Source organism: Humulus lupulus, chromosome 7, assembly GCF_963169125.1.
Source record: "Humulus lupulus chromosome 7, drHumLupu1.1, whole genome shotgun sequence".
Classification (NCBI taxonomy): Eukaryota; Viridiplantae; Streptophyta; class Magnoliopsida; order Rosales; family Cannabaceae; genus Humulus; species Humulus lupulus.
This window is the reverse complement of record NC_084799.1, coordinates 91,246,721-91,273,908: the sequence shown is the minus strand read 5'-3', so window position 1 is coordinate 91,273,908 and position 27,188 is coordinate 91,246,721. Positions and strand designations below refer to the sequence as shown.

Here is a 27,188-nt window from a genome sequence, read left to right as displayed (position 1 = left end):
AAAACACATCAATAAGTGGCCTCCATCCTTAATATGCATCATATAAGACAACTTGAAGGTTTTTATTATGAATGCCCTCAAGCATGACAAGATATAAGTCTCGTAGGCATGTTACACCAATAACACATGACTTCGAATAATAAGCTTGGGAAGAGAACTTCTGTGGCTCATAGATGATGTAAATGGCGAAGGTGGAATTAATAGAAAATCTAGATCCATTTGTGGTGTATGTGATAGGATCATTTATGAACTCAAATGAAAAACCACATGTGCTTCCTTATCCTCCAATGTCACATTTTTTTCATCTTCACATGAGAATTCCTCTAATAACCATTCTAATTGTTGTTCATTCTCTACTTGGCTATCCATAATCGTGCTTCTAGTTTTATCTTCAAGGAACTCATGATCAAAGATGGACACTGCTTCACTCACCACAATGCAATCATTAGATTCTGAGTAATTATCCATCATAGCAAAATATTGAGTTTATACAACTTCGAAGGTGTCTTTTTGTTCATTATTAGGCTTGATCTCTTCTAGAGGCTCACCCCTTTATACCCCCACATTATTTGAAAAGGTCTCCGAAAATTAGTTATTTGAATCATTGTTATTAGACCACTCCATCTTATGCACTATTCAATTGTCCCCATTAGAATTCAAAATCTTCTCCAATTGAGCCCTTAATTCTTCAAGTTTTGAGTTATGTTCTTCATACTCAAACGATTGCTCTAAAATATTACGGTCCTAGCAATATGGAGGATAATGTTGACTCCAACCATATAGTGAAGGATTCCAATGCCATTGGTAATCAAAATATGTCATATTATTCAACAATTCCACTGCAGTTTCATGACTCCTTCTTAACAAAGGTTCACTAGTTACCCACTCCATTGTCTACCCGACTTTTTGTTGCATCATCTAGCCCATTGTAGAAGAAGAGAGTAAGACACTCACTTGAGAAATTATGATGATATCTCTCTACCAAATCATTAAATCTCCCCCAAGCAGCATGTAATGGCTCCATATGGTGTTGGTAAAAACCCATAGGATCATCTTGATTAAAAAAAAATTATGTAAAATCAACCAGTATAAGTGTTGCGGATCTTTACTATCACATGCAACATTAATATCCCTGTAGAAAAAACACTACACAAGAACTTGAGCTCAAAATACTAAATAGTGTATCAATATTAATAAAGAAATTCTGAAAGATTGGTCCCTGACAACGGTGCCAAAACTTGTTATAATATTTTTAATGCGCAAGTATACACAATCGTGGACAAGTAATACTAGAAATGATTCTAGATCATTCCCACAAAGACTGTTTATCAATTACTTATAATTAATATTCATTTCTATTTGGTTTATAATAATTAATTTAAAGAATAATAAAAATAAGAAAACTGGAATTAACACTATTAAACTCAAGAAACAATTTTAAGAAGATAAATCATTGGAAATAAAACTAAGATATTTAACTTCATCTTCTATCCACTCTCTTTTTCATTAATACGATTTCTACTATTCTTTTCCCTATTGTGATAGCAAATTAATAAAAGCAATCTATATTCGTACTAGGATATATAAACCTCAACCTATATGCAAATTTTCTACATCTTTATGATAAATTTAAACACATAGCAGGAATTAAGCACAACAATCCTAAAGCTATGCAAACCATACAGGTACTCTCGTCCAATATCAAATTTTGTTCAATTACAACATATTTAATTATCATTTTTCAGATTTTGAATTAAAATCATACAGAACATGCAATAGAGGGCCCCCTATATAGCGCTGGGGCACTATTTCATACTTCTCGGAACTCTATTTTCTGACGTTGATAGCGATGTAGCGCTTTAAAATAGTGCTAAGGCGCTAATTGTACTGAACAGGATTGAAACTCGCTTCGAACAGCCTACAGTGCCAATTGATTGTATTTTGGTCATAACTCTCTTGATATAACTTAAAATTGGATGATTCATAAAGGTACGGAAAGATAAAAGAACTATATAAAACTTCTATATCAAAGAGGCTTTCCAAAAAGTGAATAAATCATGTTATCAATTTGGTTTGAAGTTTTAGACTTGCATTACAGAGCATAAACGACGAATGTTGGCATCCCAGTGTAGTATTTTCCACCCAAAATGTCTTAAAACTCCACACTCAATTCTAAATCCATATTATTCGTCATATTTAACATGTTTCTTCTAATTTCACTCCATATTATGTGCTTGACCATTAAAACCTGAAACACGATGAAAACAAGCGTAAATTTGCACAAACTAAAGTGAAAACACTTAAATGACATCTTAAATTACTCTCTAAAACTAGCATAGAATCAACCTAATAGATGTGTTGCCTGGGTCGTCCATACTTGTCCATAACGTGATGTATTATTGGCTCCAAAATTGAAAACAAATGCTCGAATCTCAATGGTTGAGCCTAATGAAGGTCCCTATACTATTTAAAGGGGCCACTTGATTCTTTGGTGAATGCATCACTCACTTCTTGCTCTCTAGCTCTCAAGATTACTAGCTATCTCCAAGATCTTGATTAAGACAACTTGACTAGTATGAAGATTCAAGGCTTGTGAATTCTAATCTCATTCCAAAGTAGTAGCTTCAAGAAATCTCAAGGAGGAGGCTAGGAATAGAGATTTTTAGACAACAAATATTCATTTGTGCCAAGCCCTGGTTCCATTTTGTGTTTCATATAAAATCATAGACTTGTGATTTTATATATCAAGGTTCTTCAACACCAAAGGTCAAATGTTATCTCTTAATTATTTGTGTTATGTTTTTTTGTATTATTCCTCATTAGAGTACACATTATTCTTGTTATTCTATTGAGTTGTAATATACAAAACTTGGTTTATATATAGCCCAACTCTCAACAAGTAAGGCCCCTCCCGGTTTGGACCTAGGACCCCAACGGATGGGTCTCGTGTTTTGAGGAACACACGGTGAAGATCAAGGTTTCCAATGGATAACATTATCTCCTTTTCCCAAGGATTGAAGTAGCAAGCCACCTTCTGCTAGTAGGATGTGAACTGCGAGTTAGCGTGTTCCTATCTTTCTTCAATAAGATCTAAGGACTTGGCAAGTAGTGCCTCATTCTGCTCCTGATCATGTTGAATCTTCTGTGTGACAAGACATCTACTTGATGGGCAACATAGCCTCATAGCCATAGGCGAGCATGAAGGATGTGTGACCAGTGGAAGTTCTGGTCGTAGTTCTCTAGGACCATAGTACCTCCAGGAGTTCGTCTAGCCACATCCCTTTGGGTTCTTCTAGGCATTTTTCAAGGTGTCTTTAAGGGTCTTGTTGACAACCTCTACTTGTCCATTTTCATGTGGGTGTGCCACTGCTAAAAAGCTCTTCACAATTCCAAGGTGAACACAAAATCCTGTGAAGTGTTCGCTAAAGAATCGGGTTTCGTTCTCTGACACAATCTTGTAAGGAGATCCATAGCGACATATGATATTTTTGACAACAAAAACTAACACCTTTTTCGAAGTGATGGTCACCAATGGCTCAGCCTCGCACCATTTAGTGAAGTAGTCGATGATGATTGCTGCGTACTTCCCTCCACCACACCATATAGGGAGTTGGCCTATCAGATCAATTACCGAAATTGCGATTGGCCACAGACTTTGCATCTTTTTCAATTCATTTGGAGGGGTCTAAGAATTTCACCGAACCTTTGGCATTTGTCGCACTTCTTGACGTACTCTATAAAGTGCTCGTTCATGGTGGGCTAGATATAACCTTGCCGAAATATCTTCTTAAGAAGGCTCTGCCCCCAGCATGATCACCACAAAATGCTTCACGAACCTCTTTCAAAAAAATTTAGGCCTCCTCTTTAGTGACACATCTCAGTAGCAACATAGACTGTCCTCTTCAGTATAGGCAACCATCTTGTATGACTTAGCGAGGTACTTGGTAAATCATCTTCCTAGCCAAGTTGTGATTCGATGGAAAGACACCATCACTTAGATACTTGAGGATAGGGTTCATTTGTGTGTCCTCTTTGTCGATCAACATCGACATGTGAGGATTGTTATCATTCTGGTCTCCACCGACGCTGTCGCCAATCATGCGATCACCATTCTTGGAATCGCCAGTGATGGCGCTGATTCTTGGCGCTGCTAAGAATTCGATTGGAACGACGTTGAGTGTCTCCACACTCTTGCGAGGATACCCAACTATGCCCCCAAGTCATCAAAGAATAGTTTGCGTTCACTTGTTCAGGCTAGTGAGCTGGTAGACCTTGAGAAATGAAATCACTAAAATTAAAATACAAGCAATTTTTCTAAATATCATCTATCATGTTTTGCATACACGATTTCCATTAATTGTGCCCAGGAGGCTACAAAATGACTACAAACCTTGGAAAATACATTGCTTATATCATTGTTAATACTAGCGGAGATGCTTGGCATTCCAGGCATGGGGAACTAGCTCCTCGTTTAGTCAGGCCAACTTGCATTACCCTGGACATACACTGCTCTCGACTTGATATGGGCCTTCCCAATTAGGGCCCAATACTCCAGCACCAGGATGTAAGATGGCTAAGAAAAATCTTTGCAGCACGAAATCTTCAATCCCAAATTTCATGTCCACTTTATAGTTGAAATATTTGGCCACCTTTTGCTGGTAGGACACTACACGTATATGTGAAGCTTCTCAAAACTCCTCAACAAGGTCTAGAGATTCTTGGATAAAAGCATGATTTTTTTTCGGATCGTATATGTCTCATTAGTGCAAGGAGATTTATGCCAAAATTGGGAGCATGGCTTCATATCCGTAGGCTATGAAGAATGATGAATGGCCAGTAGAGGTCCTAGCAGTGGTGCGGTAGCTCCACAATGCCTTATGAAACTCCTCGGGCCAGGTGCCTTTTTCCTGCTCCAGCCGTTTCTTTAAAGTGGCCTTAAGCGTCTTATTAACTGCTTCCACATGTGTGTTTTCCTGCATGTAAGCTATGGAGGAAAAAAAATTCATAACTCCATGCCTTTGACAAAAATCTGTGAACAATTCACTGTCGAACCATAGGTCGTTGTCAGAGACAAGCTTCCTCGGGAGCCCGTAGCATCAAACGATATTTTTTATGAGAATGTCCAATGCCTTCTTACAAGTGATTGTAGCAAGAGGTTCGGCCTCGATCCACGTCATGAAATTTTAGACAACCACAATAGCGTACTTTAGCCCTCCATTTCTACCCAATAAGGTCAAATACCCAGCCTGCGAAGGGCCAGGGACTTGTCATCTGCATGAGATCATTTGGAGGAGCTCGAGGTATGTTGGTGAAGCATTTATTGACATAATCCATTGCATCACCATTCATCATGGGCCAGAAGTATCCCTATCAAAGAGTTTTCTTGGCGAGGCTCTGTCCCCTAGCGTGGTCCCCATAAAAACTCTCATGCGCTTGTTGGAGAATGAGGCTGGCTTTCTGCCTGGACACACATCAAAGTAGTGGTAATGAATATCCTCGCCTGTAAAACTTACTATCCATGATCACATAATGAAGTGCCTGGTAAAGCAACTTTTGAACTTCATTCTTGTTCTACGGTAACTCTCCAAACACGAGATACTTCACTATTGGTTCCATCCAACCTTCCTGAAGCTCGAGGATCCATCAACGAACAACTTCCAAGTGCGCCCATCCACTGGGGCCTCCCCATGTCACTCATGTGATCCTGTGCACTCAGTAATGAAATTCACTAGTGCATGTCCCTTTATTGCAGACCTCAGGTGAAAAGTGATATCGACGTGGCTCAGTTTGACCACCCACTTGACGATTCTCCCAGAGGACTCTGACTTCTGAAGGACATGCCTTAAGGGCTTGTTGGTAAGGACCTTGATGGAATACACCTCGAAGTAAGGTCTTAGCTTCCGAGAAGCTATCATCAAGTAAAACGCTAGCTTCTCCATAAGCGTGTATCTGGATTCCGCTCCAAGGAGCCGCTTGCTCACATAATAAATAGGATGCTAGACACGAACTTCTTCACAAACCTAGGTAGCACTAATGGCATTCTTAGAGACAACCATATAGAGGAGGAGGGGTTCTATGTCTATGGGCTTCGAAAAAATTGGGGGATTCGTTGTGTGAGCCTTTAATTACTGGAATGCATGTTTGCACTCATTCGTCCATTCAAATCTCTGACCTCCTCGGAGGGTGTTGAAGAAGAGAATGAATTCATCGGTCGCCTTCGAGACAAAACAACTCAAGGCTGCTATCCCACCAGTGAAGCTCTAAACATCCATATGCTTCCTCGGGGATGGAATTTCTATCAAGGCATTTATCTTCTCAAGGTTAGCCTTTATTCCTCGAGCACTGAAAATGAGTCCCATAAACTTCCCGCAGGCTACACCAAATGTGCATTTCTGGGGATTCAACTTCATGTCAAACTTGTGGAGAACTGAGAATAATTCTACCAGATATTTCACGTAGTTGGGTATTGTTCATGACTTCACCAGCATGTTGTCCACGTAGGCCTCCATGTTTCGACTGAGTTGGCTTTTGAACATGCGGTTTACAAATGTTTGGTAGGTGGCACCAGCATTCTTTATGCCAAAGAGCATCACCTAGTAGCAGTAGACACCATTATCTATTCTAAAGCTAGTGTGTTCTTGGTCTGCAACATGCATGGAAATCTGATTGTCCATGAAGGATAAAAGCTCAAACATGGAGGTGGCATCGACCATCTGATCAATCTTGGGAAACGGGAAGCAATCCTTTGACAAGCCTTGTTAAGGTCAGAGAAGTCTATATATATATCCTACAGGTTCCATTTGGCTTAGGCACCAGGACCGAGTTTGACAACCACTTTGGGTATTGGGCTTCTCGGATGAAACCATTGGTGAGAGGCTTGTCGACTTCTGCCTTTAAGGCCTCTGGCTGAGTTGGGTCAATTGTCCTTCACTTCTGTTCCAATGGGGCAATATTTGAATCAACGTTCAAGGCATGGCATATGATATTAGGGTCAATGTTGATCATGTCGAAGTGGGACTAGCCAAAGCATTCTAGCTCTCTTTGAGAAAGCTTACCAAAGCATCTCACACCTCCACCATAAGGTTAGTCCCGACTTTAGTCTTTCTATTAGGATTGGACGTATCTAGGATGATCTCCTCAGCTTCCTCCATGGGCTCAACATCATTTTCTTCTCCAACCCTGGGGTCCAGTTCGTTGGGCTCCCATTCCTTTTTAATAGCCTGGACATCCATCTCCTTAAGAGGAGGCTACTCCGGGGCAATTGGTTCAACAACCATCACGGGATGTTTAAGTGACACATTGTAGCACTGAAGAGCCTATTTTGGTCACCACAAATAGTGCCCATTCCTACTTCGGTGAGGAATTTCATGCACAAGTGGCGTATTGAGGTGACAGCTCCAAACTCCATAAGGGTCGGGCATCCTAGAATGGCGTTGTAAGCAGAAGAGCAGTCTACTACCACAAATGTGCAGTACTTCAAGGTCTGGCGAGGAATTTCTCCAAGTGTCACTGGAAACTTGATTTTCCACATTAGGCGCCAGGATCGAGTTTGACAAACACTTCAGGTATTGGGCTTCTCGAATGAAACTGTTGGTGAAAATCTTGTCGACTTCTGCCTATAAGGCCTCTGCCCAAGTTGGGTCAATTGTCCTCCATCTCTATTGCACCGGGGAAATATTTGAATCAATGTTCAAGGCGTGGCATATGATATTAGGGTCAATGCTTGCCATGTCCAAGTGGGACCAGTCAAAGACATCCTGGTTCTCTTTGAGAAAGCTTACCAAAGCTTCTCGGACCACCACCTTGAGGTTAGTCCCGACTTTAGTCTTTCTATCAGGATTGGAGGCATCTAGGATGATCTTTTCAACTTCCTCCATAGGCTCAACATCCCTTTCTTCTCCAACCCTGGGTCCAGTTCGTTGGACTCCCATTCCTCTCAAATAACCTAGTCCTCCATCTCCTCAAGAGGAGCCTGCTCGGAGGCAACTACTTCAACAACCATCACGGGATGTTTCAATGACACATTGTAGCACTGACGAGCCTCTTTTTGGTCTCCACAAAAAGTGCCTATTCCTACCTCGGTGGGGAATTTCATACACAAGTGCCATATCAAGGGTATCACAAGTGGGGATTTCAAAAAAACTTTAGATTTCTACATTACTTTAGTCAAGGGTATCACAATCTTCGAAGATGCTTCGGGTGAAAGTCGAGGTGTCTCACCAATTTCACCGAAGTTCTAATCCCCCAAGGCATTCATTTAAAAAATTTCCTTGCGGTCTCTATCTTAACTTAATCATATGCAATGCCATCACTTTCCATAAGGTGACCTTGAATATCACTTGGAGAAATCATAACTTATCCCTTCTGGGGCCTTACCTGTGATCCCCACTTCTTTAGCCGCAGTAGTATCAATACATGTATTACTCATATTCTGCTCTTAATCGGAAGTAGTCCAAATCATTCTTGGTCGAGCTAGATATGACTTGTCCAAATAAATACTTCATTCTTGACAATGCATATCTATTCTTAACAATTAGCTTATTTGGCTTTCCATATACAGAACGTACTCTCGCAGACTTGGGTTTCTCCTTAACCCATGGCATTGATATGTCATATGGTATGATGCTCTATCTAGTCACCTTTAAGTCAAGTAACTCCTTTGAATGAACCTTTAATTTTGGCTGCTCAACTAGTGTCATTCTTCATGATGTTTATGGTATTGGTTCTATTCTTGCCTTATTCCCATAGCACACGCCATTCGCGACAGCAATCCTGAAAAATCCTTATAAACTCATCTGAAATCCTACTAACCGACCCATTTTCCCTCCCGTCTAACTAACACAACCCTAGTGGTACCTACTACCACAACTAGGCATCTCGTAGTCGCAGTGGAGTCCTCTCCTTTAAAACTTAGAAGTCACCATTCTCTCTTACAGTCCATGGTTTTCCTTTATTGGAAAACTAACCCATACTTAGGATCATACCGAGATCATCATATAACAATCCCAACCAATTCTTACTACTAATTTTCTACCTGTAATACTCTGTCCCATTCCTTGGTAATTACCAACTTTCCTAGCTACCGCAAAGTCTCAAGCCCCATAGCGTAATATTCATCTGGTAGGAATCACATGTCTATATTTCTTATAAGAGGCATGTAGCACCAAACTCAGTTAATACAATATAAGGAACAAAAACTAGAAGGCCAACCTGTCATTCCGAGGGACCAGCCTTAGGCTCTGGTTGCCTCTAGATGGAGAATCGAGCTGAGGTCGAGCTATATGTACTTCTTGGTTCTTCTGTCTTCTATTCCAGGCAATGCTTCTTGATGTGCCCAACTATTCCACATAAAAAACATGCCTTCGCTCAACATTTTCTGAGAAGGCGTCTCCTGCACCTGATGCACACTAGATAACTTCTCCAGACCTCATTGTCACCCTGAATCATATGGCCCCTCCTATCAAGACCAAAGGTTGTAGAACTATCAGGGGTCTTTCTTTTCTGATTACTGGGGCCTCCACCGCTACCCACTCCCGCAAATAGGGGTACCATTGCCTGAGTTTCCTACACCACAGCACCCTCGCTCCATATCTCACCTCTTGTGTCCTCTATAACAAGGGCCCTCCCTACCGTCTGAGCATAGGTTGAAATCTCATGGAATGGAGCAATCCTAAATCTCTAGGCCACCCCAGGGTTCAGCCCTCGAATGAATCATTCCTTTTTAGACACATCCATTGGTACCAAATCAAAAGCGAACTTGGCCAACCTATCAAATTCGTTGACATACTTTATCACTGTCTTATTGCCTTGAACCAAATTCTTAAACTCATTGGTATTTGCAATTCCAATTGAATCACAGTAGAACTTTGTATTGAATAATTGTCTGAACTCCTCCCAACTCATCATAACAACATTCTGGGTCTGGGATACCACCTCCCACCATGTTTGGACATCCTCCTGTAGCATACACGTGGTACAAGCCACTCTATCATTTCCTTTTGCTCATATATAGAGGATGGAGATAACCATGCCATCCACTGTTCAGCTTTGAATGGATCTAAGCCCCCTTCAAAAACTGGAGGATAATGCCTTTGGAATCTTTCATACAATAGTTCCCATCTGTTTCCACCGTCAGGCTGAACAAAAAATGGTGCCATTGTCATTAAAACATACGGAGTGGCATTCCCTACTGGAACCCGCTGTCTCAACAACCTAACCTCTTCCTCTTGCTTTTCCAGTCTAGCCTGCATGTCAGGGAACATCTACTACCAATCTCAGGAGGCAGATGGAGGATTCTGGCCCCGAATACTATTCATAATCCCACCATTAACAATGCCTGCTCCACTTGACTACCTTGAATACATAACTAATAAATATGTCTGCAATCAATGTCTCAATCCATCAGATATGGTAATCGCATTCGAAACCACTCCCCGAGTAGGGCAAGACAACATAATGGCCACATACAATAAGCATACCAAAACACAAATGTATAATGCGCATGCTTCCTATATTAACAAGTAAATAAGATAGTTCAAATAAGCAACTAGACAAATATTTCACTTAATAACAACCGACCTTGAGTCGAGCTTGTCTCTTCCAATGAGCATACATGTTCAGTCAATCTCCAGGAACCATAAACCTTGGCACGCTCTGATACCAAGTTGTAATGCCCTACTACCCTAGAGTCGTTACCATGTGATTTTAAAATGTGCCATCAGCTTGCTAACTGAGGTATTAGATCAAAAAGTGTGGTTAGTTAAAATGAAGGTTCATTTAAATAAGATTTTGGAGTAAAAGGGTTTGACATTCATTTAAATCATGAAAGTGTTACATTGGGATCCCAAAATACTGTTTAGAACCATATTTACAACTCAAAAGTTACTTTACAATCGACCTAAGTGACAAAATCAAACATTTACAACATTCTCCTCAAAATACCCCAGCCGTGGTGGCCAGGTAGGCCAAACATGTATGCACCGCTCCATGCCCTCCAACTCATGGTTGATCAACCTTTTCCTTGCCCTTACCTGCACCACAGAGAACCCGTGAACCAAGGCCGAGCAAAAGAACTTCACAGTACAACATACAATAATTTATTTTAACAAATAAATACTTAATCAAAGACAACAAACAATTTACAAGTTTCTATTGGAATACACAACAACACGATATAACAAAAACATAACAGCATTCCAACACAACAATACAGTAACACACCAGCGACCTTCTTCGATCGAGGTGTGTTATCAGGCACCAAGTCCGTGGTCTTAACCGAGCAGGTGTGTACAACACCCTTAGAGGGACTCGCCCTAGTGTCCTGCATTCAGTATGCTTAACGTTGATCCTGACCTTTGCCACTCTCGACCTCTGCTTCTCCCCGCCCTTGCCAATCGGTCACAATCACATGTATTACATAATAGATATAAACAATACACACAACACTAAACACAACATCGCTCAACAGGAGCAAATAGTTCTCTTACCTTGAGGCTTGTGCTAACAACACAAGGTGATCCCCAGCACGATCCCTAACCCCGAGCCTTGACGTAAAACCTAATCACAATGTATCAATAAATAGATATCTATCAAGCCCTAGCCAATTAAGAACTTCATATTAAAATACTAGCCTTTGGGACCTCGAATTATACTAAGCTGGGTAGTAGAATCCTTCCCGAGCCCTAAGATTTGGGTGCCCGAGCTTATAACCCAACATAGGCCATTTCCCCTAATTTGAGCTGCCACCCACCCCCTAGGGTTGCGCCCCGCTGTAAGTCAGAGAGCTTGGGCTCTCTCTATGGGGACACAAGGTTCGGTGCGCCTCAGCCTGTGCTACGACACCTGGGAAAAACCAGAGGCTTCCAAGGCCTCTTCGCGGTGCCTGAAGAACAAGGCTACGACTCAAGCGCCAAAACCCAGAATTCCTCATGCATTTTGACGAGCTAAACTACCTAAAATTCACCAAATTCAAACCTTAAACCTAGAATTCAGTCCAGAGATTGTTTTTAAACATCATGACCAGCATAACCACCCCAATACTTACCCTATAACCTAATCAAACTAAAAAATCAGACTAAGCTTAAAATAAAGAAAAAGATTCCAACCACAGCAAAAATACAATTAAAACCATATTAGAATCCTTACCTAAATTGCAATTCTGATCTTGACTAAACCCCAACCACTTCAGGCTTCACCTTCCTTGAATCCTCAAGCGTCCTCCCTTTGAATTCAACAAAAATTCCCTTTGTCTTTGAGAGAGAATGAGGGTATCGAGAGAGAGAGAGAGAGAGAGAGAGAGAGAAATGAGCTGAGGATGTGTTTTCTTTTTGTTTCTCCTTAGTTCTAGAATGATGATGGCTTGAGTCTATCCTCGGCTACCTAAGTCCAAATTCAAGTTTATCCCCGACCTCCAAAATGTCTAAAATTCCCTTAAGTCTACCCTTGGCCACTTAATGCCTCTGAGGGCAATTCCTTCATTTACACCATTCATACTAATTCCTCGAGTACTCCTATAAATCCCCATTTAATCCCGACATACCCAAATAATCACTAAACCACTACCTATTATCTAGTAATCCCAAACACGTACTATCTCCTCAAACTACCCCTAGGCTCACCCCGAGCCGGGTATTCGACCCCGTTTTCACTATTTCGCTCCCTAGGATTGTCTCAGATCACACATCACAAATATATCTCCACATTCTTGTGGTATAAATCTTAACACACATATAATTCACATTTATGCGCTCAACGGGCCAAAATTACAAGTATTCCCCTACTAATTTAAATGGATCCACATGCATATTTAATTTGCCTAAACATGCGTTTCTAATCACATCTTCATTAAATACACTTATTAACATAATTAAATCAATTATTGCTATCTCGACACTCTAATCAAGACACAAATCATTATTAGCAAATATGGGATGTTACAAGGCCTCTGCCCGAGTCGGGTCCATTGTCCTCCGCTTCTATTGCACTGGGGAAATATTTGAATCAATGTTCAAGGCGTGGCATATGATATAATGGTCAATGCTCATCATATATGAGTGGGACCAGCACAAGACATCCTGGTTCTCTTTGAGAAAGCATACCAAAGCTTCTCGAACCTCCACCTTGAGGTTATTCCCGACTTTAGTCTTTCTATAAGGATTGGAGGTGCCTAGGATGATCTCCTCACCTTCCTCCATGGGCTCAACATCCCTTTCTTCTCCAACCCTGGGGTCCAGTTCATTGGACTCCCACTCCTCTTGAACAACCTGGACCTCCATCTACACAGGAGGAGGCTTCTCGGGGGCAACTACTTCAAAAACCATCACGGGATGTTTCACTAACACATTGTAGCATGGACGAGCCTTTTTTTTGTGTCCACATATAGTGCCTATTCCTACCTCAGTGGGGAATTTCATGCACAAGTGGCGTATTGAGGTGAAGACTCCAAACTCCACTAGGGTCGGACGTCCCAAAAGGACGTTGTAAGTAGCAGAGCAGTCTACGACCATAAATGTGTAATACTTGAAGGTCTTGTGAGGCATTTCTCCAATTTTCACTGGCAGCTTGATTTCCTAAATTGGAATAAGACCTTGCCCTGAGAACCCGTAGATAATAGAGATGCATGGGGACATATCACTCGTAGTCAACCCAATCTTTTTGAATGTTGTCTTGAACAGGATGTTCACTAAACTCCTTTTATTAACCAGGATCTGAGCTACCATCTTGTTAGAAATTTAGCACTCGAAAACTAAGGGATCATTGTTGGGAAAATGCATTCTCCGATCATCATCCTAGGAGAAGGAGCTGAATTGGTCTGTCATCCGTGGCATCTATGATGGCTGCTAAGCAAGCACCAACACTTCGTCGTTATGGTTTGAGGCTCTCGCATATCGATTCTACAAGCCCCTCGAAGTGCCCCCAAGTGGTGGCCCCTAGAGATATTCCCTACTCTCTCGTTCACCGGTGGAGGTCCATGGGCTACCTACTGCTGTCAGGAAATGGGCAGTTGGCCTGGTGCCTGAGGAACCACCTACTATGGAGGCAATCCTGCGGCTGAAGCCTGGGCTGGGCATGCTCTAACCCTAGCATATTGGTGGAGGTTCCCCAGTTTTATAAGACTCTCAATCTCATCTATAAGTTTCCTGCACTCATTGGTTTGGTGCCCCACATCATTGTGGAACTGACATAACTTAGAGGAATCTCCTCTCTCCCAATCCCTTCGTATAAGTTGCGGTTTTCGGTAGTGGACCTGCTGCTACGTGGCAAGGAAAATATTTTCCCAAGTATCCACCAAGTCCGTGTACTCAGAATACTAAAGAGCATACTTCTCGTCCGGAGCTGATCTAGTCCTCTTGGGCTTCTTATCTTTCCATTTCCCCCCGCATTTGTTACCTCTAGAGTTCTCAATGTGTGCCACTGGTGGGGCTGGAGCCATTGTTCCAACACTTAATGCAGATTGAAAAGTACTATATTCAGTGGGAGCTGCTCCATAGGCAGAGGGTGCGGTACAGAAACTAGCTGTGGAAACGCTACTGATGGTAGTTGTGGGAACGATACTAAACCTAGTTGTGGGAACAACATTGAAGCTAGCTGGTGGAACAACTCAGTTGAAGTGTGGAGATATCATAACACTCATTTGGGCAAGAGTCTATGGAGAATATTGAGTTCTTGGATCCATGGTGTTTGAGAATAATGGGGCAGGGAAAGGGACTGGTCCTCCAAAAGCTCCAATCCGAGCATCCTCCCAGTTGATGTACTCATGGGCTGGAAGTATGAAGTCGTTGAGCCTGTGGCATCCTCTTCACTAGAGGTCATCCCATAGAGGGGAACCTGCTTGAATGCTAGCCTATACGACAATCAGTTCTTGGCCATCGTCAACCCTCTTGATCCTAGATGCTTCTTCCTTAAAGTGTTTCATGTATGCTTTAAGTATCTCAAGTGGTTCGTGCTTTATGTTGGCCAAACCATTGAACTCAAAATTCACCTTCGGAGCATCTATGAATTGTCTTCGAAATGAGGAGGAGAGTTGGTGCTTAGAGCGAATGGATCCTGGCTTGTGCTTCTTGAACCACTCGTCTGCTAGTCCCGTCAAAGTCAACTGGAAGACGTGGCATTTAGCATCCTTGGAGATGCGTTGAACCGACATCATTCTGTTGAACTTCAAGAGATGGTCGATTTGATCTTTGCCTCCACTTTGCGAATTGATGTTTGGCATTTTGAAGCTTCAAAGAAAAGGGGCTTCCACGATGTGGGGAGCACAAGGCTCCCCATATTCATCCTCCCCGTTGGAGTCATGACCTTGTCTCCAGGCCATCTTAATCATTATCCTTTTCAAACTCTCCAACTATGCATGGAGAGGGTTATGATTTTGATTAGCACTCTATGTTGGGTGTTCTCTCATCCGAGCATTAAGGTCATCTTAGAGGTCTGGCTGTTGTTGTCTCCCATGATTGTCCTCGAGAGCTGATCTGTTCCTGTGAACGTTCAGGTCAGGTTACGTGTGGTGGTGACCATGGTCCTCAGGGTATACCACCTCAGTTTCCCCCTCGGAGTCAACAGCGTCGTTGTTAACCGAAATGCTGATTCCTCATCCTCATTTGGTGGAGGTGTTTATACTATTGGCCCATTGGTCAGGGTTCCTCTGAGGCTGCTGGGGTTCTGGGAGGACATCACCTCCTGGCCTAACACGTTCTTTAGCGGCGTGTTTTGGGGGAAGGCCCTAGGCTCCATGGATGCTAGTGGCATGGTTGTGTCCTCGGTCACCCGACCTTTGATTATCTTCGCCCCTTCTCAAGGGTTGAATGGGTTTGGGTGCTCGATGGGTTTTCTTCCTCCCAGCCAAAGGTTCTACATCAACCTTACCTTTGTCACCTCTTATGCAATTGGGGCTCCAGCTCTATCTAGGTACATGGGTGGCATGTCCTGGCAAACCTTACGCCATTTCAATGGGGTGCTCTGCAAGCACGCTCACTGGTGTAACAGGTAGCACTCCAGCTGAGTGCATAGGTGGCACACCAGCTTGCTTCCTAGGAGGTACTTCACCATAGAGGTCCACTTGCAACCATTGGGCCACCAAAGTGACCCTCATTGTGTTAACCATCTCCTGTAAAGCTGCAATGTTCCCCTCCGGAACATCAATTTTTTTCTACTGGGAAGCAACTTGGCCTCTGAGAGCAACCACATCAGGTGGCTCCTCCGTGTATATGGATTGGGAGTAATCACTCTCATAAAACTCATCGTCTTCTCTGTCATACTCGACATTTTCATCGTAGTTTTTCTGGGCCACCTCCGGGTTTTCAGGCCGAGGTGAGTGGTTGGGTTCTCCTCCCTCAGTCGCAGGGGGAGGCACAATGTCATGTAGAATGTTTCTTCTAGTGGTGACCATTGTCGACTCTTCAAATCTTTCCTCAAGCTATCAAGGAAAGCACTAAAATGTTGACGTCCTTTTTCGCTATCAACTTAATAAAGGAGAGCTTTAAAGAAATGCAGTAAACACCAAGAGATTTTACCTTGTTTAGATCATTCATTAAACCTAGTCCATGAGGCTATTGTATTAGTATTGGTGAAGCTTGGTTGGGCAAGCTTCTATGGAGTTTCAGACAACGTTTTTACAATGCTTTGAATACAAAAGTTTAGGGATCCCTCTACATTGGATGCCCTAGCCCCTATTTATAGGGGTTAAGAGCAACTAATTCTCTTAATGGGAAGTTATTAAAAAAACATTCCCAAATAATTTGAATTAAAAGATAATTAATACACATTTTGTGATAGAGGTAGTGATGGGCCCATGCATATCAAACGGGGCCCATTTATGGTTGCAACCCAACATGTTCTAGGGAGAAACGGTCTTGACAGTGTCAGAGAGTGGCTGCATGTTTTCCCTCACCACCCAGTGCATTAGGATACGTTGTTTGTCGCCTATACAGGCTCGATGCCACAATTTGTATTATAGTAGCTTTGTTAGACAATTATCTATGGGCCAAGGTCTCTGCGCTCGACACCTGGCGCTTCCAGCTAGACTCTGAGAGGTCTTCTCGCAAACCTGGTGGACTGAAGGAACCTCAAGCTAACATATCCAAGGTTCTTGGGGCGTGGCCTGTCGGAGGATAACTTTTCCCCAGGGAACCTTTCGAAGACAGGAGGCAACCCATCCCCTGAGTAGACAGTGAGCTCAATAGAAATCACTCAACGTCTTCAGAAAACATAACTACTCTCGAAGAGTGCCACATGTCACTTGATGAAAACACAGACAACAAAAAGAAGGTGACCCTAACTAATGTTTTCTATGTTCCCAATAAAAAAAGAAACATTATAAGTGAAAGTTTATTGAGTAAATCTGGTATCAAAATGAAATTTGAATTTGGTAAACTCATCTGACTAAATTGGACACTTTTGTGGGAAGTGGTTATTCATGTAATGAGATAATCAAACTATGTACTCTAGTTATATTACTTTGTGGCATAATAGACTTGCTCATATATGTTATAGCACAATTAGAAGGGTTGTTATGTGAATTCATTATATGTGATGTAAATAAGCATGATAAATGTGAATTATGTCATAAATCTAAAATGGTAATGAAACATTTCCAAGTGTTGATAGATGTTCAAACTTGCTAGATTTAATACATAGTGAATTATGTGAATTGAATGACATGTTGACTAGAGGAGGAAAAAGATACTTCATGACTTTTATAGATGATTGCTCTAAGTATACTTATGTGTATTTGCTTAAGTGTAAAGATAAGGCATTTAATGTATTTAAAATCTATAAATCTAAAGTAGGAAATCAATCGGAAATGAAAATAAAGACTCCTAGAAATGATAGAGGCGGTGAATACTTTTCAAATTATTTCAATGTGTCTTGTGAAAAACATGGCATTATTCATGAATGCACTGCACCATACACTCCACAACAAAATGGAATAGTTGAAAGAAAGAATAGGACTTATCTTGAAATGATTAACTCTATGCTTTTGCATGCTAAATTGTGTTATAAATTGTGGGGTGAAGTTTTGCTTGCTGTGTGTCATATATTGAATCGTCTTCCTATGAAAAAGAACAATGTGTCTCCATATGAGTTACAGAGAGGGAAGAAGCTAAACCTAGGCTATCTTAAAGTGTGGTGGTGCCTTGCTTATTGCAAGAGCATGAAGCCTAAAAGGACCAAGTTGGGTCCAAGGGTTGCAAAGTGTGCATTTGTAGGCTATGCCTCAAATAGAAAAGCTTGTAGGCTATTAGACTTGGAGTCTAATGTGATAATTGAATCAAGAGAAGTGGAGTTCTCTGAGAATATGTTATATGGAGATAGCGATTCTCAAGAACCCACAAGTGTTGGAGAATCTAGTAAAGAGAAAGATCCAAAGGTGGATGAGCAACCAATATTGCCTTGGAGAAGCCAAAGGCTTAAACAGTTGGGGTCAATTGAGAAATGTTCTCAAGTAGAGATACTCTACTATAGACTTGAAGAAGTCACATGGAAATTTCCTATGATTCTTTAAGTTGAGGGTGATCCCAAAACCTATTAAGAAGCAATGTCTTCAAGAGACTATGTTTTTGGAAGGAGGCAATAAATAATGATGTGGATTCAATTATTTCAAACCACACATGAGAATTGGTAGAGCTTCTACAATGTTGAAAACTAGTTGGGTGCAAGTGGGTATTTTAGAGGAAATATCACACCGATGGCACATAAAATCCTTCAAAGCGAGATGAGTAGCTAAAGAGTTTAAACAAAAGCAAGGATTCAATCATTTTGACATGTATGCACCGATTGCTAGGACAACCATAATAACAGTTTTATTTGCCTCGTTATCAATATATAACCTTTATTTTCATCAAATGGATGTCCAAATGGCATTCCTAAGTGGAGATCTCGATGAGGAGGTCTATATGGAACAACCAGAGGATTTTGTTCGAAGTGGAAATGAACATAAAATGTGTAGGCTTGTTAAATCATTATAAGGTTTATAGCAAGCACTGAAAAAATGGCATGAGAAATTTGATAAAGCCATAATTTTGAATGGGTTTATTCACAATAATACGGACAAGTGCTTATACTCTAAGACTTGTGATGACTATGTCATCTTGGTGTGTCTATATGTTGATTTTGAGTAATGAGATGAAAGGCGTAATAGAAATGAAGAGTTTTATATCTTCCAATTTCAAGATGAGAGACCTTTGAGAGGTTGATACCATCTTGGGTATAATAGTGATATGAAATAGTGGGGGTTATGCCTTAAGTCAAGAACACTATGTTGAGAAAGTGCCTGACAAGTTTAGTCATTTGAATATCAAGGGGGAAAATACACCATTTGATTCAAGTATACATATTTAAAAGAATAATGGTAGAGCGGTGAGTCAACTTGAGTATGCAAGTGCATTAGGGAGTCTAATGTACACCGCTCATTGTACAAGAGTGGATATTTCATATACGGTTAGTAAACTAAGTAGGTTTACTAGCAATCCAAGTATGGAACATTGGAAAGAAATTGAAAGAGTTCTAGGGTACCTTAAAAGGACCAAGCAACTAGGCCTCAATTATTCAAAGTTTCTGAAGATACTTGAAGGATATTTCGATGCAAGTTGGATATCAAGTGTGGGAGATAATCTCTCACAAAGTGGTTGGATGTTTATACTTGGAGGAGGAGCGGTTTCTTGGGGTTCCAAGAAACAAACATGTATTTAACGCTCAACAATGGAGGCCGAGTATATAGCTTTAGTAGCAACCGAAAAAGAGGCCAAGTGGCTTAGAGATCTCTTGTTGAATATCTCATTCTCCACAGATAAGGTATTGAAGATCTCGATATATTGTGATAGTCAAGCCACACTAGCTATAACTTATAATGGCATATATAATGGGGCTGCTAGACATATATGTCTAAGATATGAATTTGTGAGACAATTGATTTGAGGAGGAATCATATCAATCTCATACGTTAAGAAAAGTGAGAACTTAGCGGATCCATTTACAAAACCTCTTGCAAAGAGGTTAGTAAGTTCCACTTCAAAAATGATTGGACTACAACTCCTAGAATAATATATTCACCAATGATGGCAACCCCTGTAATGTCCTCCTAATCCAAGACCGTTACACTGTGTAATTAAATAGTGCTGAACTCACTAAACGAGTCATTTGAACTTAAAACGTGTAATTGAAACTAACCACAAGTTTAGGTACTAAATTTATTTTATCAAAGGTCAACCATTTTATATAAAAGAGTTTGATATCAATAAATAGGATCCCAAAACAGTTCAAAAATGTTAGAAACTCCAAAATGTATACAAAATCTAACCTAGGTGGCAAAATTTAGGTCCAACCCTAGTTCCAACTGATAACCTCGGCCGGGCGGACGAGCAGGCCGCATATGTACACTCTGCCCCTGAAGCTCTCCAACTCATTGTCGGTCCAGCTTTTCTCTTACTTTACCAACACCATTTAGCGCCCGTGAGCCGAGGCTCAACAAGAAAACATGATCATGCTTATAAGCAATAAATCACCAGATCACATAATCATAATTAGTATGCCTAGCAGTAATAACCCTACTAATGCATGCGATAAATCTAGATAATTGACTATAAAGTCACGACATGGCCCATTTCCTTATTCTACAGATAAATGACTATAGGGCCACACTAGGGCACATTGCCCTATTCCCTGTATAACCAGTCTTAGGGCTAGCCAACTATACCTGGCGCTTTATATTTCATGCGACCATACGGTCATTCAAATGCTTACCACGCTTCCTGGTTAGCTTAACCACATTGGTCAGTGATCAGCACGCTATTGCCGCCCCCGGCTTATAAGCCGAGCCTTTAAACCCTTGACTTATAAACCAAGCCTTATAACACTGGTCCCATTGCCCTATTTTCCGTATAACCAGCCTTAGGGCTAGCCAAGCATACCTAGTGCTTTATATTTCAGGAGACCATAGGGTTGGTCAAGCGTATACCACGCTCTTAATTAGCCCTAACAATATCGGCATGCATTCAGTGTGCTATTGTCGTCGTTCACTTATAAGTCAATCCTTTTGACCAGCGCTCAACGCACTATTGTCTCCCTTGACATATAAGTCAAGACTTTCGACTAGTGCTCAGTGCGCTATTATCATCATTGACTAATAATTCAAGCCTTTCGACCAACACTCAACGCGCTATTGTCGTCCTTGACTTATAAGTCAAGCCTTTTTAACTAGATAATAACGACAAGCATACTTTATTTAACAATTATCCAGATACAGAGCATTCAAGCATGCTTAATCTAACAATCACATGCATATTCATAATCAATCTCATACATAGGGAACCAAGCCCTAATCATATATATCACGTATTGGGAGCAGTTTTCTTACCTCAAGTCCTGAGTAAATAGTGTCTGACGACCCCCAAGTACGGTCCTTTCCCCCCAAGCCTGATGGTTCATCCTACTCACAACCATAACAATGAATAACTATCAGGAAACGAACTAATAAAGGCTTCCAAACCATGTCCTAGCCTCCAGGACCGTGCATTCTATTAACCCGAGTAGTAGAATCATTCACAAGCCATTATGTTTGAGTTCCCAGATCCCAAAACGTACTTTTTCTCATTTTCCCAATTTCAGATGCAGCGCCCCCACTAAGGGTCACGTCGCAACAAGTCAGAGAGCCTCGAGCCCAAAATCACAGGGCACGCGTCGTGGCGCCAAGGCAATTCAAGGCACCTGCATGTCCCTCTAAGTTCATAGGAGCCGTGGCGCCCTAAAAACAGGGTCGAAACGTGGCCCTACGAACTTAGAAAACCAATGATTTTTGGAATCGCCAACCTTCCTGAAATCATCCCAAAACATGATTTTCACCTGTTTCGACCATAATAATGGTCCCAGTATCTCAGAAACACAGTAAACAAACTTAAAACTTAACTAAAACTCAACCTCCAAGAAATTATTTTAAAAACTTTCAAAAACCAAAAACTAAAACTTAAGAACAAGATTACCTCTGTCCAAACGTGATTCCCAACTATTTCCCTAATTTTAACAGTTTCCAAATCCCTAAGCAAGCTTGCTTCCAATCTCTAGAATCACAATTCTCATCCAAAATCTCAAAAACTTAGAAAGAGAGAGAGAGAGAGAGAGATAATTTCCTCTATTTTTCCTCTTTGCCCTGTTTTTCTCTTGTTCCTGAGTTAATAAACTAATGTGCTTATAACTTATGGGTCCAAAAGACCAAAATTTCCCCTAAGGCAACATTTCCCTCTCAAGGCCCACTAAGGGAGAAATCGTCATTTTACCCTCCCGTCACACAATATACTTAAAATTCCCAGTTAATTCTGCTAAACCCAGAATATCACTATTTTTCCCGAAATACGACTCATACTCTAGTGAGTCTCGGTAAATCAACGAATTACTGAAACACCCCTTGGCTCACCCCAAGCCAAGTATAAATCCCCCATTGTGACTAAACCGCTGTCTTGTTCGAAAGGATCGACTCCTGCCGAATATCTCAAATATATCCACATAATAATGCGGTCTCAGTCATATAATCATATAATTACAATTAGACCCTCAATGGGTTAAAATTACAAATATGCCTCTTTAAATAAAAGTGAGCCTATTTTTCACATTTAATACACTTAAACATGCATAGTCTGCTATATAATAATATAACCCATGCAATTCACGTAATCACATAATTATTCAAATATTTCCCTCCTGGGCCCCTTAATCATGGCAGTAAGCCTTATTAAGAATTTTGGGACATTACAACTATCCCCTCCTTACGGTAATTTTGCCCTCAAAATTTACCTAAACAGCTCGGGAAACGGATCCCGCATGTCTGACTCTAATTCCCAAGTCGCTTCTTCGACCTTGTTGTTCCTCCATAATACCTTAACCAAAGGTATGGTTTTGTTCCTCAATACTTTGTCTTTTCTACCCAAGAGATGAATTGGTCGCTCCTCATAAGACAAATCTGTCTGTAACTCAAGATCCTCATAACTTAATGTATGACTTACATCTGACACATATTTCTTAAACATCGAAATATGGAATGCAATATGAACCCCTGACAGCGATAGGGGTAAATCCAACCTATAGGATACATGACCAATCCTTTGTAGGATCTCGAAAGGTCCCACGAACCTAGGGCCCAGCTTGCCCTTCTTTCCAAACTACTTCACCCCTCTTAATGGTGAAACATGGAAGAAAACATAGTCCCCGACATGGAACTCTATGTCTCTACCCTTGGGATCAGCGTAGCTCTTCTGTCTACTCTAATAAGCGAGCATCCGAGCTCTAATCTTCTCAATAGCCTCATCAGTCCTCTGAACTACTTTAGGACCCAAATATTTTCTTTCACCAATTTCATCCAAATGGATGGGTGATCTGCATTTCCTACTATACAACATCTCATAAGGAGCCACTCCAATAGTCAACTGGTAGCTGTTGTAGTAAGAAAACTTAACCAATGGCAAATATTTAATACAGGAGCATTCAAAGTCCAATACACATGCTCGCAGCATGTCCTCTAGTATATGTATTGTCCTCTCAGATTGTCCATCTGTCTGAGGATGATAGGAGGTATTGAACTTCAGTTGTGTACTCATAGCTTTCTGCATACTTCCCCAAAACTTTGAAGTAAAAATGAGATCCCAATCTGACACAATGGACCTAGGATTCCCATGAAGGCATACTATCTATTTCACATAAAGATCAGCGTACTGATCTATTGTACAATTTGTCCTTACTAGCAAGAAATTAGTTGATTTGGTATACTAGTCGACAATCACCCAAACTGAATCATACTGACCTACTGTTCTGGGTAACCCAACAACGAAGTCCATAGTAATGTCCTCCCACTTCCATTCAGGGTTACCCAAAGGCTGTAATAGCCCTGTTGGTCTTTGGTGTTCTACTTTCATTTGTTGACATGTTAGGCACTTAGCCACATATTCAACTACATGTTTCTTCATCCTAGACCACCAGTATAACGATTTCAAATTCTGATACATCTTCATGGTGCCTGGATGGAGAGAGTACGGCGTGGTAGGAGATTCATCCAGAATCTCTCATTTGATAGCAGAGTCCATCAGAACACAAATCTACTCCATAAATCTTAGTAAACCCAACTCTGAGACAGTATAATCCCTAGCCACTCCAGCTAGGAGGTCCTCTATGTGCCTCATCAACTGAGGATCATTCATCTACCCTTCTCTAATCCTCTCCAAGAGAGTAGACTGGAAGGTGATGTAAGCTAAGTGACTCACCACAAACTCTGTACTTGCTCTGGTCATCTCTTCTGCCAACACCTTCGATATTTGTTTCAAGCTAAACAGTTTTCCTAGCCCTCCCTGACTCAAGGAATCTGCCACCACGTTGCCTTTCCCTGGGTGGTAAAGAATCTTACAATCATAATCTTTCACAAACTCCAGCCAACATCTCTGCCTCATAATAAGATCTCTCTAGGTAAAAAAATTATTCAAGCTCTTGTGGCCAGTGTATATCTCACACTTCTCCTGATCTGAAGGAAGGCTCTGAACCAAAGGGGTGATCAACCACTGCCTAAACTCTTAGAAGTTGTTTTCTCACCAATTTGCCACACAAACTTCAAGCTCTTGTGTGTCAGCTCCGTCAGTGGTGTCGTAATCTTTGAGAACCCTTCCATAAAATGTCACTAATATCCTACCAAACCAAGGAAACTTCTAACCTTAGAAGCACTCCTTGGCCTTGGCCAATCCCTGACCACCTCAATCTTGGCCGGATCAACCATTATTCCATCTCTACTCACAATGGAACCGAGAAACGTCACCTGAGATAACAAGAACTCACACTTCTGGAACTTTGCATACAATCTGTGTTCCCTCAACATCTGTAATACCAACCTGAGGTCCTGCTCAAGCCCTACCTCCGATTGAGAATAAACTAGAATGCCTTTGATGAAGTCTATCACAAATCCATCCAAGTAATCCTTGAACACCCTGGTACAAAAGGTCGTCTTCGGAATGTCCTCATCTTTGATCCTCAGCTGGTGATAACCAGATCGAAGATCAATCTTTGAAAATACAATCTTGCCCTGTAGCTGATTAAACAAAGCATCGATCCTTGGCAGTGGATACCCATTCTTGATAGTCAGCTTGTTCAACTCTCTATAATTAATACACATCCTCAGAGATCCATCCTTCTTTTTCATGAATAATACTGGCACACCCCATGACAAAAAATTAGGCCTGATAAAACCCAAGTCCAGTAATTCCGGTAACTGAACCTTTAGTTCCTTCAATTATATGTACACCATCTTGTATGGTGCCCTAGACACTGGCTTTGTCCCCAGTGTTAGTACAATAACAAATTCTATCTCTCTGTGGTGCGATAACCCTAGTAACTGTTATAGGAATACTTCCAAAAACTCACAAACTAATTTGGTCTCCTCGGGTCCAACTAGCACAACCCTAGTGGTATCTACCACACTATCTAAGAATCCTATGCAACCACCTTGCAATAGGTCTCTAGCTTTCAATGTTGATATCATAGAAACACGAAGTCCGTGCACAGTTTCTACAAATACAAACGGGACCTCGCCCTTAGGTTCCAAAGGTTACCATATTTTTCTTACAATCTATGGTTGCCCCATACTTGGCTAGCCAATACATACCCAAAATCAAATCAAAGTCCTCCATGACCAACTCAATCATATCTACTGATAGCTCTCTACTATCCACCTCCACTGGCAATGATCTGACCCATCTCCTAGAGACTGCCAAATCCCCAGTAGGCAATAAAGTTTAAAATCCCAGTGCATAGTAGTCACATGGTCTACACAACCTATCAATCACTCTACTAGTTAGAACGAAAAATGTAGCCCCATAATCAATCAAAAACAGAATAAGCATTGCCAACACTAGAAAGTTGACCTGTCACTACTGAGGGATGAGCCTCAGCCTCTCACTGTGTCAATGAAAACACTCGAGCTGGAGTCAAGTTGTCCGATATCTTTGGTTCCTCCTTCTTCACCCTTGGGCAATCTTTCTTAAGGTGCCCAAATGTACCACATAAAAGGCAGGCATTTGCCCGACACTCTCCCAGATGACATCTCCTGCATCTGGAACATTCTAGATAAGTCCTCCAACTCTCATTGTCGCCCTGGCAGCTAACCTGTATACCCTGTTGCCTCCTATCTGGGCCTGGAACTGTAATAGTGTATGGGGTCTTTCTCTTCTCGACACTAGGGCCTCCGCCCCTACCAGATCCAAAGGGAGGTCCCACTTTGGTGCCCCTTCTGGCCACATTCTCGTGCCGGATCTTATTTTCAGTGCCCTCAGCAGTGAGGGCATTCTCCACTACCTGAGCATAAGTTGTCACTCTAGGTACTAAAGTAATTTTAACATCCAAAGTAATCCAAACATTTATCCCTCGAATAAATCTCTCCTTTCTTATCACATCAGCTGGCACCAAGTCTGCAACGAACATGGCCAACCTATCAAATTTTAGAGCATACTTCGTAATAGTCATGGTGCCTTGCACGAGACTACTAAACTCAACCGCCTTTGCAGCTTTAACTGCATCGTTATAGTTTTTCTCATTGAACAAATATCTAATCTCTTCCCAGCTCAGAGTCTTTACATCTCTGGTTTGCGATACCACTTCCCACCAGATTCTAGCGTCCTCCCAAAACATGAATGTGGCAAAAGTCACTCTGTCATTACCTGCCATCCCCATAAAGTCCAGGATGGAGGTGTTCATACCCAACCATTGCTCAGTTCACAGTGGATATGTCCCTCCCTAAAAGATCAGAGGGTGTTGTTTCTTGAATCGCTCATAAAGAGGCTCCTACTTGTTTTCAGTCCCTGGTTGTTGCTGTAATATTGGTGTCGCAACTGGTTGCACAACTGGTGTAGCATCCCCTACTAGAACCTGCTGTTGTCTCAGTAGGCAGATCTCTTCTTCTTGCCTCGGTAATCTAGCTTGAATATCATAAAGCACCTGTTGTCAATTCTCAAGAGTTGGCGGAGGGTTCTGACCCTGGTCATTGTTTCTAACCTGACTTCCAGTGTCAGGTAGTTCATTTGATTGCCCTGGAAGCATACTTGCAAGTCTATCTCCAATCAATGACTCGGCACATCAGACAAGAATAACGGTGCCCAGCACTACCCCATGGTCAAAGACCGAACAATTAAGCATACACATGCAACAACAGTGCTAATAAGAAGTTTAATAGCTTT

At 41.4% G+C, this 27,188-nt stretch overlaps 1 protein-coding gene across 1 annotated transcript; it reads right to left on the bottom strand.

The window, feature by feature from the left end:
• Positions 1-24,173: 24,173 nt before the first annotated feature.
• Positions 24,174-26,679, bottom strand: LOC133791967 (uncharacterized). The gene is made up of 3 exons (XM_062229876.1): positions 26,122-26,679; positions 24,799-24,994; positions 24,174-24,355 (listed from the first exon to the last, which is right to left on the bottom strand). The coding sequence occupies exons 1-3, from the start codon at positions 26,677-26,679 to the stop codon at positions 24,174-24,176; spliced, it is 936 nt and encodes a 311-aa protein (XP_062085860.1).
• Positions 26,680-27,188: the final 509 nt, after the last annotated feature.